This window comes from Kwoniella mangroviensis, chromosome 2, assembly GCF_000507465.2.
Source record: "Kwoniella mangroviensis CBS 8507 chromosome 2, whole genome shotgun sequence".
Taxonomy (NCBI): domain Eukaryota; kingdom Fungi; phylum Basidiomycota; class Tremellomycetes; order Tremellales; family Cryptococcaceae; genus Kwoniella; species Kwoniella mangrovensis.
Window position 1 is genome coordinate 1,198,533 of NC_088828.1, and position 17,641 is coordinate 1,216,173.

At 45.0% G+C, this 17,641-nt stretch overlaps 7 protein-coding genes across 7 annotated transcripts; 4 read left to right on the plus strand and 3 right to left on the minus strand.

The window, feature by feature from the left end:
- Nucleotides 1-977: 977 nt before the first annotated feature.
- I203_107308 (uncharacterized protein) lies at nucleotides 978-5,065 on the plus strand (the record flags this gene model as incomplete). The annotated part of the gene is made up of 12 exons (XM_019145389.1): nucleotides 978-1,378; nucleotides 1,461-1,513; nucleotides 1,588-1,710; nucleotides 1,797-1,871; nucleotides 1,957-2,308; nucleotides 2,393-2,787; nucleotides 2,863-3,001; nucleotides 3,067-3,732; nucleotides 3,839-4,583; nucleotides 4,659-4,784; nucleotides 4,851-4,949; nucleotides 5,036-5,065. 12 exons carry the CDS (start codon nucleotides 978-980, stop codon nucleotides 5,063-5,065), a joined length of 3,204 nt encoding a protein of 1,067 aa, XP_019005208.1.
- Nucleotides 5,066-5,497: 432 nt separating this feature from the next.
- On the plus strand, nucleotides 5,498-6,937 carry I203_107309 (uncharacterized protein; the record flags this gene model as incomplete). Its single annotated transcript, XM_019145390.1, has 3 exons — nucleotides 5,498-5,557; nucleotides 5,622-6,469; nucleotides 6,547-6,937. The coding sequence occupies 3 exons, from the start codon at nucleotides 5,498-5,500 to the stop codon at nucleotides 6,935-6,937; spliced, it is 1,299 nt and encodes a 432-aa protein (XP_019005209.1).
- A 1,489-nt stretch (nucleotides 6,938-8,426) lies between these two features.
- On the minus strand, nucleotides 8,427-8,803 carry I203_107310 (uncharacterized protein; the record flags this gene model as incomplete). Its single annotated transcript, XM_019145391.1, has 2 exons — nucleotides 8,427-8,608; nucleotides 8,677-8,803. The coding sequence occupies 2 exons, from the start codon at nucleotides 8,801-8,803 to the stop codon at nucleotides 8,427-8,429; spliced, it is 309 nt and encodes a 102-aa protein (XP_019005210.1).
- Nucleotides 8,804-10,308: 1,505 nt separating this feature from the next.
- Nucleotides 10,309-11,781, plus strand: I203_107311 (uncharacterized protein; the record flags this gene model as incomplete). The annotated part of the gene is made up of 5 exons (XM_019145392.1): nucleotides 10,309-10,426; nucleotides 10,580-10,798; nucleotides 10,882-11,166; nucleotides 11,227-11,388; nucleotides 11,456-11,781. 5 exons carry the CDS (start codon nucleotides 10,309-10,311, stop codon nucleotides 11,779-11,781), a joined length of 1,110 nt encoding a protein of 369 aa, XP_019005211.1.
- A 512-nt stretch (nucleotides 11,782-12,293) lies between these two features.
- On the minus strand, nucleotides 12,294-13,756 carry I203_107312 (uncharacterized protein; the record flags this gene model as incomplete). Its single annotated transcript, XM_019145393.1, has 5 exons — nucleotides 12,294-12,496; nucleotides 12,560-12,793; nucleotides 12,955-13,241; nucleotides 13,372-13,553; nucleotides 13,625-13,756. 5 exons carry the CDS (start codon nucleotides 13,754-13,756, stop codon nucleotides 12,294-12,296), a joined length of 1,038 nt encoding a protein of 345 aa, XP_019005212.1.
- A 404-nt stretch (nucleotides 13,757-14,160) lies between these two features.
- On the plus strand, nucleotides 14,161-15,760 carry I203_107313 (uncharacterized protein; the record flags this gene model as incomplete). Its single annotated transcript, XM_019145394.1, has 5 exons — nucleotides 14,161-14,473; nucleotides 14,532-14,792; nucleotides 14,874-15,044; nucleotides 15,135-15,244; nucleotides 15,374-15,760. 5 exons carry the CDS (start codon nucleotides 14,161-14,163, stop codon nucleotides 15,758-15,760), a joined length of 1,242 nt encoding a protein of 413 aa, XP_019005213.1.
- Nucleotides 15,761-16,219: 459 nt separating this feature from the next.
- Nucleotides 16,220-17,104, minus strand: I203_107314 (40S ribosomal protein eS26; the record flags this gene model as incomplete). Its single annotated transcript, XM_019145395.1, has 4 exons — nucleotides 16,220-16,285; nucleotides 16,380-16,468; nucleotides 16,556-16,706; nucleotides 17,009-17,104. The coding sequence occupies 4 exons, from the start codon at nucleotides 17,102-17,104 to the stop codon at nucleotides 16,220-16,222; spliced, it is 402 nt and encodes a 133-aa protein (XP_019005214.1).
- Nucleotides 17,105-17,641: the final 537 nt, after the last annotated feature.

Sequence of the window (17,641 nt, forward strand, 5' to 3'; positions counted from 1 at the left end):
GTGGTCTGTTGGATGTTGGAGTTGTACAAAGGGAAGATGAGACTCTATCTCGTCGAGTGTCGTGCGTGTGTGTGTACTGTAGGTAGGTGGTTTTGTTGTTTCCTCTCTCTCTGTCCAGGTCAAGTTACCTTTGTCCACCATTGTCATCATCCTCGTGCATGCACAATACCGGTGACGGTGTTTCGGACATTTACCCTCAGTGGCACTAATGTCCTCTGATCATGACGCGCTTCCCGGTTTATTTGTTTTTTTGGTTTCTACAAGAAAATTAACTGGAATCTATCGAAGAGTGCGATTATTTGGTCCCTCTTTGACGCGTTATCAAGCACCATCCACTGCTATCTGAGGCATGAAAAGCATGTATACGAGCAGCATGAGATCCAAGGTATTCATACCTATGCTTGATACAGCATACATCGTTGTGTGATCGATGGCTAGAGGTCTCCTTCTTGAGCCGGTGTTGTGCCCCGGGTGGATAAGTAACTGCCAGTCTACCTCGTCCGTTAAGCGACTGTAGCAAAAGGGATATGGGATATGGGATATACCATAAACACCAACCTACTCCTCCCCCTCATCTCCCCCCTCCAATTCACAAAACCTTTTCTCACTTGTATATACCTCACATCTCCCATCATCAGCATCGGACATCATCATCATACATTGCATCATCATCTCGAGTGCCATCGGACCCCATTATCAGCATCTCCGATAGCATACCCTCGCTCCCGATTGGTCTTTGACTCTGATAGGTATACATATCGACGCGTATATCACTCATCGTAAACAAGAGCTCCAAGTTATCCCGCATCTGCTCAGAACACTAGTCTCGTTCATCGGTCATACCTCCATCTCGCATATCATAAGGACAGTGGATGGTCATTGTGCTTCAAGCATAAGATAGTACAAACGTGTAAACAAATCTACCGATCCCGATACTCGAGTGGTACATACCTCTCACCGACTTTAGAGGGATCATCATGCCCTTACTGAAACGGAAACCCGTCATCCTCGCTCCTCTTCCTCCCTTATCTGCTGTCCTTACTCCAATTCCCCAACAACCCTCTGATCCAGCAGCAGTCAAGGAAATCGCACTTCCACTAGATGGCAAAGACGATGAAGAACAATTGGATATCCTCCTATCAGTCTTTCGAGGAGGTATGAATGGAGTTCAACCGGCCTCCTCTTCCACCTCTGCTTCTGCACAAGGTGTAAATGGCACCAGCGGAAAAGGTAAAAAGGGCAGAGCGAGTTTGGCCAATGGGAAGAACAACGACGAAGATGCTCAGAATGGCGGTCATAGATTTGGACCATTTTGGAAATCATCAGATAAAGAATGTTGGTATATACCTGAGACAGGAGAGATTTTCACAGATTATGAGTGAGTATGCGCTCTGTTGGACTACGAAATCATAGAATGTATATCTCAGGATGGGGTTTAGCTGATTGACTCGCGATGATAGATCCTTCTGCGCGAGGAGAGCGTTCTATGCTCAACCTATATTTCAATGTGAAGGTGAGTCCCATACGTCTATACCGTTGGGTCAGTAGGAACAACGCCGTGCTGATCTGGTCGTTTTGCATTTCCAGTCTCTGGTAAATCATCCCTGAGTTACTTTACAGCTCTTCAATCTGAACAGAAAGAAGTCCGTCAACTGCATTCGAGATTTCCTAGACAGTTGAAGAAAGCGGTACTGAGCGCTGTGCAATTCCGTACGTCCCTTACCTTTGAGCTGTATACGATGATTAACAGGTCTGAAGCTGATATTTGATCCAATTGTTGGTTAATGGTCATACAGAAATAGAAGGTAAATTAGATACTTTGGCAGATAAGATATTTGAGAGATTCCACGATAGGTTTTTCGATGAGGAGAGTGAGTCAACACATGTTCCCCTCCCTCTTATTATCAATCTTCATGGTGAACTTCATCGCTAATCCTCATTTCCGCGTGCTCTTAGAGGTATTCGTAGATGTAGATGGAGACAAATATCTGGCACGAATAGTCAAGACTTTCCCACCTCGATCATTAGCCACTACCTCTTCCTCTTCATCTCCTTTCAAACCTGCTCAACCTATCTTACATCCCTATGCGACTGATCTGTCCTTACCTTTAGAAGAAGTGAACGAGAAGGATGACCCGTCCAAGTACTTTTATAACGTCAGATTGATTGAGGAAGGGTATCCTGAAGGGATCGCAGCTGAATATACCAGTGCGAATGGACAGAGTAATGGGCCAGATGACGAGGAGGAGGATGGGAAGGGGGAGAAATGGATGGGAAGTACGATGGAAGTTCAGTGTGATAAGATCAGGTGAGTCCACACGATTTGTAGCATAGTGCTCGGATGGTGGTCTTCTTCATACCAAGCTAATCATTGTGATCGCATTTTCCATAGCCGAGATCGAATCAACTTTTCACGTGCGATGCTTAAGCGATTCATCCGAGACTGCGTCGTACGGGATACAGCAGTGTATTCACCATGGACGGTCAAACCCTCCGTCGCGGCGAGGTATGGTATACCGACCGAGATGACCGAGGAGATCCGTCAGGGTATATTGAATTACAAGGAAAGGCAGATGGACAAGAGGAAGAGAGAGAGGGAAGAAAGGTTGGGGTTGAATAACCCTGCACCTGCTGGAGATGCGGATGAACCAAAGACGAAAAAACAGAAGAAAGAGGAAGAGAAGAAATCTCGTGAAGAGGAGAGATTGAGGGAGAAGGAAGCTAAGGAAAGGGAAAGGGAGGAGGAAGAGAGAAAGAAGAAGAAGGCTTTGAAGTATCCTGCTGAAGGTGAGTAAACCTATCCTCGCTTTTACCACGGATAGGATTCGAGGTATGACATAGAACTGACACTGCATATTTTAGACTACCTCGTAGAATGGTCAGAAGACAAAGATAAACCGGCTGGTAGGATCGAGGTTCGACCTCAATTGCAGACGCTATTACCGTTTGGTGATCAATTCGAGAAACTGTTGATGACCTGGAGTTTCCTGAACGTCATGGGGTATGCATCAGACATTTCCAGTTCAAGAGAGTCTACGCGCAGCTGACGACTGCCTGCGACACCAGGAAACCCCTTGGATTGTCGCCATTCAGTCTTGAAGATTACGAACGATCGTTATATCATAACGACAATTACCAGGGTCCGGCACCTCTGATGACTGAGATACATTCTGTTCTTCTCAATGCGTTAGTAGCGGATCTTTCAGCAGGACATGAACCGGCCAAGACATTGAGCAGTTATGGTAAAGAACCGGATAACGATACGGATTATTGGGAAGGTAAAAAGGGAGCTACGACCGAAACTCTCACTCCCGTAGTCCTCCCTTTGGCTGAGTCGTGGAAGAGTAAAGTCTTGTCCGTGAAGGAAGGTAGGAAGGGATGGGAAGGAAGTTTGATTGGATGTTTATGGGAAAGAGCAACTTTGGAAGAATTACCCAACTACTTGGATAATATCTTACATCTCACGTACGAAGATAAACCTGCACCCACTAGACCTAGTTGGGCGACTGGTCCTTCCACCTCCGCAACGAATGGAACCAACGGTCTGATACTGGCTAAACCCGAAAAGAGATACAACTCTTTACACCATAGTCACAAGTTGGATATCATCGCTTTCTTAATTGAGTTGGTCAATCAGACGGAACAGATTAGAGAATTCATGGAGGAGTCGACGTTTAATTTGACAGAGGTGAGGAAAGATCAGGTAGAAGTAAAAAGGGAGTTGAGGAGAGTGTGAGTGGACTGTTCGCCTTTCTCTGCCCAGAAGCATGATCCCTTCAGATGTATTCAATCGTTATCATTATCACGTGCTGATGCTCTAATTTTGTCCATTGCGCAGTCAAGCAGAAAGAGAAGCACTCGAGCCCAAAGAGAAACCGAAAGAAGAAGGTGAAGAGAATGGCGATGTATCGATGGAAGTTAAAAACGAAGGTACCGATTCACCTGACGTATCGATGAATGGGCATACCAACGGACATATCAGTATCAGTCATGATCGGGACGAGTTGGAAGATTCGCCTTCAATTCAAGATGATATATCTGACGTGGAATCGGATCATAAAGATTTATCTGCGATCGGGGCTTCTAGGCGCAAAGCGATGAAAGAAAAGGCATTGGAGAGAGAGGCAGAATCGAATTTACGAAATCAGAAATTGGCCAAAGAGAGGGAAGAGTTGAGAATCAAAAAATTGGAAGGTAAACATATAGCCAACGAGAAGAGAAGATTGATGGAGGAGGAAGAGGCGATTAATCTAAAATTGAAACATCTAGAATACGATTTCAGAAGATGGATATATACACTTCGATCCAAACCTTTGGGATATGATAGGTTTGGAAACAAGTATTGGTGGATGGATGGGTTGGGTTCATCCCAGATTCTTAACAGTGACGGGAAAGTAAATCTCGGTACGGGAAGGTTGTTCGTTCAGGGTGTTGATCCCGAAGAAGAAGATATACTGAGGAATTTGGCGACGAACGTAGTGGAAGAAGAGGTAACGAAAGAATATGTAGATGAGAGGAGAAGTAGAGAAGAAGGTGGCAAGTTGGACGCTGGGCAATGGGCTATATATGATTATCCAGAACAGGTGAGTCAACATGTGATGTTGATCACAACAGGTGATTAGGAGATACTGATGCTGATATGTGTTTGTTTACTTTAGCTTCAAGAATTGATGAATTGGCTTAATCCGAGAGGAATCAGGGAGAATCAATTGTTGAAGCAGTTGAGGATGTGGCAACATGAGATAGAATTAGGTATGAAGAGAAGGAAGACATTGAATGGATTGGTGAGTGTTCGATCAGTATCTGGCTGGTATATACTCGGGGCTGATGGATCTCATTGATGTGTATAGGACGCTCCAGCTGATGGGGATGAGAACACGCGTAAACTGAGACCTAGTAGGAAGGTCAATCAGGGTGATGATGAGAAAGAAGGATATATGAATTGGAAGGTGAGTTCAGGGTATCGAATGGACGTCCTCATGTAAAGTAGACAAGCTGACTGAGATTTGTGTCTCTGTTTCTTGTTGTATCGCAGAATAAAAGATCGTTGGAGAGTAAGGTATAGATGATATATATATAAATATCGAAAGACCCTGGCATTATTCTTCGTTTGTCTTTGTTGGGTCAATACATCTAGTGTAGTTTACTTTTTCTTGTGGTTGATGAGATTCTTGATCCATGAGGTAGATGGGTGTGTGATAATGTCGTGATACATGATCATACGTGGTCTCCACGGGATGGTGAATAACCGGAGTGTCCATTGACAAGCACACACACGTACCAACACAGCTTTTATACAGCATCGGATTGATTTGACTGATCAACCTTGAAGTGTGTTGCATGCATGCATATACCTGAACATCGTCTCTCCTTCTCTTATCTTGCCTTGACTTGTCTTGTCATAGTCTGACTTCACCTCGTCTCCATATCACAGCGCCCCTGCACAACGGAGATTACTTGATCAGACGCTTGTCAATTCCCAGTATATCTATTCGCAATGGTGCGAAAGGACCGAATCAGGTTGTTGTTCCGTGACCATGTACTCTCCAAAACCAAGGTGTGTATCTCTCACATAGAAATCGCTACAATTGAGCTGACGGTGGATTGCAACGGAATATCAGCGATCAACCTTCTCATCAGAACAAAGCGAGAAACAACCTCCCTCTTTCCCTCATTCACCACCCATTCCATCCCCTCGAATCCCCATCGAAATCATCTTTCAGATCGTCCGATACTGCTCTTCCACACCCGACACACTCTGCAAGCTCGCTGTAGTCAATCATGAAATATCCGAACTAGCCTTGAGATTACTTTGGAGGGATTTACCTTTGGGTTTGAGCTCGAAACATCCTTTTGGTCATACACCTCGATTGGGCAGTTCGAGACGATATGAATATTCGAGGAATTTAACCAAAGTTATAAATTGTGATTTCACCAATTACAATTATCTCACACGATTGTCTTTCATACCTCCTCATCACCATCGTTATTCGAATGTTACATACGGTTATGATAATCTTCAGACTGTCAAATTCCATTTGAATACACTTAAGGGAAGTGGAGGTAAGGGGGGATGGTCGGAGAGAAAATCAACTTCAGAAGATATAATTTCCAAAAATTACGCAAAGAAAATACCAACGAATTTCAACAAGTTGATATGGGTCGGTATACCTGAACCGTATTATAAAGATTGTTGGTATGCCTCATGGGATGAAGGTGGATTTAGATCTTATAGCAACGAGAGTAGGAGCGAGAGGTGTAGGGGTGGACCATCAAAAGTGATTTTCCAACTAAATGATATTTATACCGATTCGATGATTTCATTCGTCAAGGAAACTTTCCTCAGAGCTAGATTCCCCAAAGTCGAAGAACTAGTTATAAGGTTCGTACCTAGGAAAATCATCGTGCCCTACACGCAAGGACCTGACAAATCGTATCCATCAAGATTCTCTCCCAGGCAAGATCCAATGTCGCTCATCCTTGATCTGGTCAACCTCTTGAATGAGCTTGACGTCCGATATCCAAATATGAAGATTACGTTGGTAGATACGAATTGCTAGATGGACTATGGTTGGGGATAATGAAAGATGTGAATATAACGATAGATCGAAGGACGAAAGAGAGGATCTTAGCTGGACAGATGAACCATGAAGGGACCTACGGTACTACTTCCACTATCACTGCTCGTCCCAAAATAACTGAAGAAGAGTTTGAGAAGATCATGAATGATTATCTCGAGAGTAGATTGACGAGACAGGCTAAAAGGCTGGGTATGAAGGTGATGATAGATGCTGGTGAGATCGTTCAGGATCATGCGAAGATTGCGAATATCAAGATTGAAAGGAAGCAGAAATTGATGAGTATGAGAGAATATGTAAAGGCGAGTAGGGATTGGGAAGATGAGCTGGATATGGAAGATGTCAGAGCCTATCTATAGTTGTACTATACAATATTTTGTTGTTACATAACGACGATTGAGACATGAATGCACATAGTGGACTTGAGGCTTGCATGCAGTGTACTGTATTCATGTATATATTCATATCGTCTGCTTTATTCTTTCCAAGGAAGACTGATGATCTTTTCATCACACTGTCTACACCTGGAGTAGAGAAGGGTCCACATAGTCTCCTTCTTCCACTCCTGTGTTTTGTGAATAATACCCATAAGTAGTATACTCAGCGCCGCCACCGACTGCAGAAGCTGCTGAAGCTGGAGCCTGGGGGTGTTGTCTCACAGCTGCGAGTCTCATATCTCGACTGTACTTTTCCGCGGCCAAACGATATGCTTCATATTCCTCCAGGTAAATCTGATACTCCTCCGTCCCGGTATATCTGACTAATCAAAGCAAAGTCAGACAGTGGTACAGTGTCAGCACATATGATCAATTCGTAATTCATGAAGTACGAGAGATGATTCGACTTACTATGATCGTCAAGTGCTTTCTTAGTACGTTGGTACTCCCCATAGACACCCGTACTGATCCGAATGTACAGTTCCGGTGGATATTCCTCAAGTGGAAAAGGAAATCTCTCGACCAATGTGCAGATGGAATCGATTGACAATCTCTCTTTGTCTCCGTTGTCTCGTGGTGGGAGACCTTGTTCAATATATTTATAGTTTATCTTTCGGATCCACTCTCTCTAACTGGGAAATTTCGAGTACACACTCCGCACTGCGTACGATCTTGATAATGGCGTTTGTCCATCAGCTGAGCTCAAATGGCTTTTTCCATTCTCGTGACACGGTGGCAGATCGGTAGGACTCACCTCGGCAGTCCTTCTTCTATTGCTCGATGGGCATTCCGAAATATAACAATCAGCACTCGCACTCCACCTACTGTGGGCGGTGTTCTGTTCCTCCTCTTCTTGAAGCGTTTCAGCTCGTCTGAAAGAATCATGAGTCGCGGCGAATACTCCCACTTATGAGAAGTTGAGAAGCTGCCTATCGTTAGGGCTGAAACATGGAAGCGGAGTCAACCTGCCTTCTGACTGAGGAGACATGAAGGAACCCATCATCCCGCTTAGATACGGGCGGGTGAGCTGGGATGTTTATTGTCGGTTTTACTGAATGCGACACACTGGCGTGCTCAACATTGCAAAAAGTCCGTGCGACTGTTGTGATCGCCCAACTCGGTAGATAGACTGAATATCAGCCATGAGTCTCAAACATGGCACGTTCGTAGCCAACACTTTTATACATGCTCAAACTCCCACAGCTTTGGATATATGCATGCATGAGCCATGTTCTCTGGAAGCAGAACCATGGTCAAAGCGTCGGAACTGAGTGGCACTTCTGAGCAGACACTTTTGTTCTAGAAGTGCGGCATCGTGGAAACGAAGCTGGCAATGCATCGCTTGTATAATTCATAGCTACCTACGAGAGGTTATCTACAGGTTGAGTGTTGTTTCCTAGCCCGACGTTGATCATCGCTTTCGGACGCCCGTGCTACTGCCTTCGCCGGCATCCTTATTCAATCTGCCTTGGGATTCTAGTGGGCTAGCTCGTTTGGCAGCGTGTAGTTGAGTCCCATGTCCCCCTGTGGATTCTCTCAGGGATAGTTGTATGGCCTTTCTAATGTCAGGGTGTTCGTCAATCAAATCGTATCCTGAGCAGAGATTAGTCAGGAATGATGATCGAATGCAGCTCACTTGATCCGTCTTTAGATCAACTCACTAAAGGCACCATGATCTTTGAAATGGGGATACAGAGCTTCCCTGGTACTTTGTACTTTTCTTCTGCAGATGTCATTATCGTCAGTGACGTCGTCAGTATTGTTAGCCGTATCTTCACTGAACTGCATCTGGACAGCCCTTTATAAATCCATATGGACAACACTCCCGGGGTCTAGGACAGATGCGAAGCTACGTTCTACTCCGATGTCTGAGTGGGAAGGAAAGTGTATTATCTAGACCATCTTTTGTGTTCTCTTCCCTTTGAAGCTTTTCGGAGACCAAAAGGTCTTCTGTGGCCCCTGGCAGTGGAGACGCTTCTGTCTTTGTGCCCTCACGACCCCAGCTGGTTTGCTTGGCTGATTGCTAAGAAAGACACTTCTCTCTGTGTTCTCCGAAGAGAGTCGGAGATAAGGATTTGCATGCTTCCTTTCGAACCAAACAGAAACACTTCTTATCTTGTTGTGGAGAGAAGCGATGATGTAATCAGCAACAAGCTTCGTTTACCCCAACATAAGCTCATGATAAGCGATGTCACGAGACGAATAAGGGATATATATTTAGAGAGACTTCATATCCCCCGAGCTGAAATGTACACTGCTTGATGCGTGAGAAATGAACACGGGACGAACAAAGGTGGCGAAGAATCCCGCATCTCAAAGGATGAATGTAGCTGTAGGAAGTTGAGACATTGGTTACTTGTTTTGTGGGACATGTCTTGGTCTTCGATTGATCATAACAGCACGTATGATCGGTAAGGAGAGCCAAGTGATCCATCTATCTCGTAAATGAACAGATTAGAGCAATCATGGCTAAGTGAATCATACGCCAAAACGAATTACACAGTAGCGCTCCTCCATATAATCAACGTCAGAACGCCTCTGTCAAATACCCCTTGCTTCCTAAAGATACCAGGCTTATTAATCACCCTTTTCAGGTGTATCGATCCAAGACCGCCGGCGAATGACGATTATATAACTTGAATGTGGTAATGGGATCAAAATTTATTTGATACCGCTAATATAACGGAGAGGGACGAAGATCTACCTGGTGGAGTGAAGTGGAGGTGACAGTCGTCTCGTCATCATTCGAAGGATAGCACTCGGCCGTTCTTCCACGAGCTTAGGGAGAAGCAAAGACAGTATTCGATTGTTGATACGATGGAATGGAACCTGCGGCAATGGGAAGAATTTTCAACATTCCGTAATTCCCGGATCGGCAAAATCCCTGAACCGGTGACGTACCTCAATTGACTGTAAGTCATTTTTACCGAACTTGACGGTGAGTGAACTTTTAAGTGGAGGTCTTTGTACTGTCTATCAATCGTTCTGCCATTCAATTTGAGTTCCATGTGTAAGATCAGCTTAGCGATGCATGAGGAGATGGAGCTTTGAATGGGAATGGCAGTCTGTCTTACTTGATGATGATGACATACAATAAGTGGAGGAAAGTGGAGGAAAGGGAAAAAGACGTAAAGGCAGATCGATGAGATAACATTTTTCCATCCATCGAGGATGGCATCACGAAGCATATATATATACCTAGGACTTTCTCTGTGGAAATACTTTGAATCCGATTTATACTGTATCTAACCACTAACAACACAAGTCAAAAGAGAAAACAAGCAGACTTAACAATGTCCAACACTGAGTACAAGTTTGAAGGATGGGCCGGATTCGGACCTGATTCCGTTGAAGGTAAACTCAAGTTCATCGAATATGAGCCCAAACAATTCGCAGAAGATGATATTGACAGTGAGCATCCTTTGTATTATCATACTTCAAAAGATCACAGATGAAGAGATAGGTGGCTGACCGGATGTTTTTTTTTTTTTTTTTTTTTTTTTTTTTTTTTACCCTCATCTCCCTTTTCTTCTTCTCTCTTTCTTTCGTCCTTTCGTTGTGCAGTGAAGATCCTCTACTGTGGTATATGTGCATCGGATATAAGTACTTTATCTGAGGGATGGGGAGAATTGAAAGATATGTGGCCTCAAGTGGTAGGACACGAGATTGTCGGAGAAGTAGTCAGAGTAGGATCAAACCCTAAGAACGGTATCAAGAAAGGTGATATCGTCGGTATCGGTGCCCAATGTGACTCTTGTTTACAGTGCCACTACTGTAACAAAGGTGAGTCAATTGAAACAATCACTTCCTACGATCACAAATACCAGGAAATCAGTGCTAACTCCTAAGCTCCATGTGTTTTGTAGACAAGGAGAATTACTGTTCCAAGGGGATGACCGGAACTTACAATGGTAAATTCAGTCGAACTTCCGAAGGCTCCAAATCCTACGGTGGATATGCCAACTATTGGCGAGGTCCATCTCACTTCGCCATTCCCATTCCTAAGGAGCTCGACCCAGCCGAAGCTGCTCCCTTGTTGTGCGGTGGTGGTACCGTTTATTCACCCTTGGTCGAACATGGTGCTGGTAAAGAAGCTAAGAACGTTGGTATTATCGGTTTGGGCGGATTAGGTCATTTCGGTGTCACTTTGGGTAAGCTTTTTGCCACTATGACAATTGCATAAGCTGAAAGGCTGACCTTACTTGTCGCAGCTACTGCTCTCGGTGCTGAAGTCACAGTGATCTCCCACTCAGCCAGAAAACAGAAGGACGCCGAAGAGTTGGGCGCCAAACATTTCTTGATCACTGGTGATGACGAAGCCAAGGCTTTCAAGGGCCACGAGAGATCCCTCGATCTGATCATCTGTACTTCTAGTGAGTACAAAACGAATCTCTCTCACATCGTCGTCGATCTTCGTTGCTAATTGCACATTATCTTCAGATGCTCCTGACATGAACATACCAGCCTATCTTTCCCTCCTTCGCCCGGGTGGTAATTTCATCTTTGTCGGTATTCCCGAAGGCGGTCAGGTCCCTACCATACCTCTCTTTGCCATGGTCATGGGAAATGTTCATATCGGAGGATCCCTCATCGCCTCTCCTCAAACCCTCAAGGACATGTTGCAATTAGTAGCGGACAAGAAGGTCAAATCGTGGATCCAGAAATGGTCATTGGACAAAGTCAACGAAGCTGTTCCATCTATGATTGCTGGTAATGCCAGGTACAGATATGTCTTGGTCAACGAGAAGAACGGTGGTAAATTATAAGTTGTGTAGGATTCAGCTGGAGTCGAATGATCACTCTCAGTTTATTGTGGTTGTAGCGTATTGGTGAAATATTGAGATGTTGTTGAAATATTGAGATGTTGTTGTAGATTGACACAAGTGGATAGGTTGAAGGGGGAGATGGTTGTTTCGATGTAGCGACAGGATAGACTTTCGATTAGATGAATAGACATATCTTTGGTGAACCAATGCAAATAACCAAGTAAGGTTCATATACAGACGAGGAAAAATGTGGCGCCAAGCGCTGCCTCCAAAGGATTTTCTAGGCGGCAGCTGCGAAAGTGGTCCTTACGCTCTGCATAGTTCGTCGATCACTCCAGGGAGTGTGCGACGCAAATGAGCTATGCGGCGGGTGTATAAATGGTAAAGAACAGGCTTCGCTCAATATTCAAAGCAGCCAACTCAACTGATAGAACTGGGTTAGTTCTACATCATATCTACATCATATCGATAAATTGCAATTTATACATACCATACAACATATCACAGACATATCACTGAGCCCTGAGACATATACCGATTCTCAGCCAGCCATCCGCACCGCACATACACGCGGCCAGCCAAGCCACTTCAGATTGTTCAGGTATCAGTATACCTTGAGCTACGGGGAATGCCAGTGAATAGGGGTCAGGTGATCTTGAAGGGAAGAGGAGGTGGAGGTGTTGGCGAAGGATGGACAAGAGGGTCGTTGGTTTACCTGTTTTTATGGTCTTATCAGCTACATCTACCTATATCATTGACAAAGAGGAGTTCATCGCACCGTCAGTCCCTATGGGAGGTATTACCTCCTGAATGACAGGTGCATTATCAGGTAGATATATCTTGATCGGTATTGCTCGCGTGGAATAAGCCGATTCAGCTTTAGCGGTCGATCCTGATGGATCGGTCGAAGGTGGTCGAGAGGGATTCGGTGAAGTCATATTTGACCCTACAGCTGGAGCGATGGGAAGAGGTAGTACACGAGACGCCATCCGGAGGTAGGCATCGTAGTCGTCTAGTGATATAAGTATGTTGTGTCAGCTAATTTTGGTCCCATACCATATATTTGTGATTGATATAAGCTCTTTTTATCCCCTCCTTAGTGATCGACGTATGACATGTTCATGATAGTCTCTCAAACATTGCCTTTCGATCGTGATGGTGACCTATACTCACCCTGTACAATCCCATCCCACCCATTATCCAGCTCCGTCTTCCTCAACCCCGTCACTTTATTCGTATTCCTCCATCTGACGAAATCAGCTTCTTTGATTTGATTCAACCATTGTGTCTTACACGTCTCTATATTGTTAGGCATTAATAACCTATCTATAGGTGGTTTCGATAGATGTAAGAGTAACTTCAGCTGTTTCGGTTCTGTTGACGACGACGATGATGGAAGAGGCAGCGGACGGGGTCGAGAGATGTATGAGTGGATGGAGATGAGATCGATCGGCCAGTGCCTAGGTGGTTTGAACATAAGCTTGCTTGTAAATACATGAGATGAGGGTGACACATGCCCGTTGGTGGTTAGGGTGGAATGGTCTGTATCTCTCGTGGAGACATGATGACGAAGTGAGTCGTCCAACTCACCATCTGCATGCGCCCTGTCTAGCAAAACCACCAGGTGCCTCATCTTCATCCTCCTCTTCTTCAAACCACCAATCTTTCTCGTCCGTCTCCTCTATCTGTTTATCATCCAAAGCCAGTTCCACCAGGCTCTCTCGTATTTCAGGTATCAGTAGGGGTAAGTAGGTATATCTCGGCGTTTGGATCTGTATATCCCATGCCAACATAGGCCAGCTGAGTTAGGTTGGTACACTGTAGGTAGGAGGTCGAAGCTTACGAAATACCTATCTGCACCTATACCTGCACCTGGTTCTCCATCTGCTATACGTATAGATATCGATATGGAGGTCTGCCATGATAGTCTCCTGAAGAGGTTGGTAGATGAATGGACAGGGTTGGGAGTTGACATTGGATTGTTGGAGGGTTGTTGGATCTGGATCGGACGTTGCTTCCAGTTGTGGCGCAGCAGATTTGGCTCCCGTCTCTCTCAGGTCTCTACTCGTTCTCTTCTTCAAGGTTGATCTGAGCTCGTATGCTGTATTATAGCTCTATGGATCCATATGTAATGTTTAATGTTTAATGTTTGTGTCCTGTACTCTGAGTGAGTCCCGGTTAACTCGACGAGAACCGTGCATCCCGGTGAATTACGTAACTCAACATATCAATCGATCATCTCAACCTTCAGTTTAAGTCTCTTTATCCTTGTTAGCGACGGGATGATTGGTAACATCGTTGATCATTCTTCATTCTCAATCAACCTAGAGACGAGGCCGCACGAGCAATACAGTCTAATCATATCAGACTCGAAGCGAGATGGCACCAAAACCTACAGCTATCCCATCCTCGGCGCGTCGAGCCAAACGAATCATCCAATCTCCCTCTGGATCATCATCCGAAGCATCCACTCCGGCAGCTACAGCCAACGTACCTGTACCAGCGTCCGACAGGAGCCTCAGAGCGAGAAATAATTTGAAACGGCCTGTCCCGCCCGATGATAGTGAGGTCGAAGAAGTGACTTCGGAAGAAGAAGAGGTAGTTGAAGTTGATGAAGAAGAAGGGGAAGAGGAAGCGGAAGCGGAAGGGGATGAAGATGCCGATGGGGATGTCGATATGGAAAGATCAAGATGTAAGTGTTTCGCCTATCGCTTTGAGAACATATCATTAACTCGAAGAGATGTGTCTAGTATCATCTGCGGTAGCCTCGGAAGATATCCCGCTTGACGATGAAGATGCAGAAGGCGAAGAGGAGGAGGAGGAGGAAATTGAGGATTCACCTTCAAAAAGTACTTCAATTGCCAGTGCGAACGCGTCTAGCTCGGCACTGAAACTCAAGTTCAAAATCGGTGGTGGTGCATCTTCGACGAATTCAGCGGAGAAGAGACCAGGTAGAGCGGCAGCCAAGAAAAGTGCAAAGAAGGTCAAGAAAGTCGCTGAGGATGAGTTTGGTGAGTATCACCAGGACCACTTCCACGTCATTGTGGATCTTGTTGAAGTCACATCTTTGTTTGTTAACGAGTCATGTGTAGCTGAGAGCGACGACGAACTCTTATTATTCGGTGAAGGCGCCGACGGCGATGAAGATGCCGAAGGAAGTATCATATCCTCTAGAAGGAGTATAAGTCCGACTAAGATGACTGCCAGACAGAGGGCGAAGGGGAACAAGGACCTACAGGAGACTTTACTACAATTGCCCAATGGTTAGTCTACCGCTCTGGCCTCTGTGGCCATGATCTCTTCGGGCTGGAATAGTCTCGCTGACTATATGTCTGTAATGCTCGCACGTGCAGAAGTATCAGGGAAGAAGGTGATCTTGACGGAAGCTGAGAGATTGCAGAAGCGAGAGGAGACAGCTAGAAGGAGGAAGAGGCAGACTGAGCAGAAATTACAGGATGAACAGGTAAGTGAGGATTTGGAACAATATGATATGATCAATTTTTCTCTTCATATAAATTCGTTTGTGTCCTCAGCTGCCAATCATGCAATTCTGGTCGTTCTGCATAAACGAACTGACATCTATCTGTTGTAGGACGAAACGATAAATCGATTACTACGAGCTCAAACATCCAAATCCCGATCGAAACTCGACCAGCCCTCACCTGCATTGGGCGAAGGCGAACTGACGGCTTCAGGTCAGGCCTCTCCTTCGAAGCAACCTTCTTCAAATATGATCAGATGGTCAAGTACACTAACGAAAGACGGTGATATATTGTTAAGAGTCGGTGCGCCAAAAGAGAAAGAAGATTGGATTAGTCTAACACCTGCTGGCGAAGAAGGCAAAGATAAATTGATAGTGAGGGAGATACCAACGTGCGGTGTGGTCGGTTGTGCGAAAAAGAGAATATATAGGAGTACGAAGAATTTCGATATTGGTGGGTGCTCGCTGGACCATTTGAAGGCTGTAGAGAAAATATAGACGCTCCGCTCAATCCTCATCATCGAGTGCCGGCAGATTGTCTCGTGTTGGACTGTTCGATTGACAGATAGCAATGTTGTATATGTATATCAGATATGTTATCTTGTTCATGTTGCTTGACAGTATGAAGCATTATGTCAGTAAACAATTGGAGTTAGTCAAGACGATTGCAGGCTTGCTGGTGACCAATAGTGATGAATGAAGGAAAGGTTTTTTCGCTAAACACCTCTCGACTGACTCTCGGAAGATGATCCTCTGTATTCCAGTTCTATCTCATTGTTAAACATCCACCTTCTTTGATATATGTGATCCCCGCAACGATGCCAGAAACGAACAGTAATCGAGAATCGCTTTCATGCAAGTGTTTGTACAAGGGCACTGATTGTTTTGAGTCAAAGAATCCATCATAAACAAACTAGCTTCATACTACCAAAAGAAATCCCATGAAGTTTTGTACGTTTATGCGGTCTTTTCACCTTGAGCAACCTTGGAAGCTACGGCAGCGGCGACGGCAGGGTTGATTCGCTGCAAGAAGGACACGAGAATCAGCATGCGTCTGCTTCGGTATATCATGATAACGACATCCAGGTGAGATGGGGGATTGAGACTTTTGACTCACCTTACCATCCTTGAAGACAGCTCTGGGAGGGGGGAGTCGGTTCTTTCGGGAGTTGATAGCTCCGGGTTTAGCTGATCGGACTCGGACGACTATAGATTACCAACATTCGAATAAGCGATTGTGCCACTGTATGTTCCAACAGTATATCCCCAGGACAGTTGAAAGGATCAACTCACTCTTGGCGTGGATAGCACATGAGATACAGTAACAGAGCCTGATGTAAAGTTTAGGAAGAGCGTATTCGGCGTAGACGGAAGCTTCGGACAAATCTCGTACGGCAGCAGCTTCAACCATGTTCTTCACAGTGAATCTCTTGATGGCCTTGTCCTATTGTATGAGAAATGAGAATTAGCAAAGATAATCCCAAAGGACATGACCCAGATCCACGACTTGATCCTCCTTTTAAATCTGAATTTCCCAATAGCCATGACACGTATCATATGATATCCACCTCCAATAGGCAGATCACTACTTTGACGCTCTACCGCCTTCCACCAATACTCTTTCCATGACGATTATTCCTTTTTTCCCATCATGCGCCCTATCCAATGAACCGCCCTTTCTTCGTCGAACGCATCCACCATCCCGCGACTTGCTACATCCATTAAGCGGAAAACTCCAAAACCCACCTTAGGAACACATCTCGAACAGTTTGAACATCTAACGAATTTAACGTGTCCTCTTCCCTTCTTGTTTCGGCCACCGCCTCTTCTTTTGAAAGTCATGTTGTCGATTAAACTGATGTGAGATTAAGAAGTTAGCTTTGATATTCGAATAATTCGTGACTCCTGTCCTGGTGAGATGGATTGGATTGTCGGATAGCTGGAGGGGCTGGATTGATGAAAGACGATGATACCCACAAGTGTCTTGAAGTTTGGCGACTTGAAGACTGGATAGAAGAATCCTTTTGACCTAGGCTAAGCTGTTATACTATGCGATGATGGAAAACGCTCAATTCTCCAATCCGACAGGCAGAGACAGAGACCAGCGGGCTGTCATGCACCAACAAAGTAAGAAAGGGTAACGGAATCAATTCGGCAAGCAGCCGTTGTGGCGGTAATGCGCGTTGGGGAAGGGAAAAGGGTGGCTGTCGGATGTAATCTTAACGCCGACATCAGCGATCACGGTGTCCTTCCGCTCACAAACCGAGTCTTCATCGCTCGATAAAATTGCTATGGAGAAATATGTCCATCCCACTCATAACAATGTTTGATCGAGCCTTTTCATGCCATCGAGCTATATTCTCACATTCTTCTTGTCCA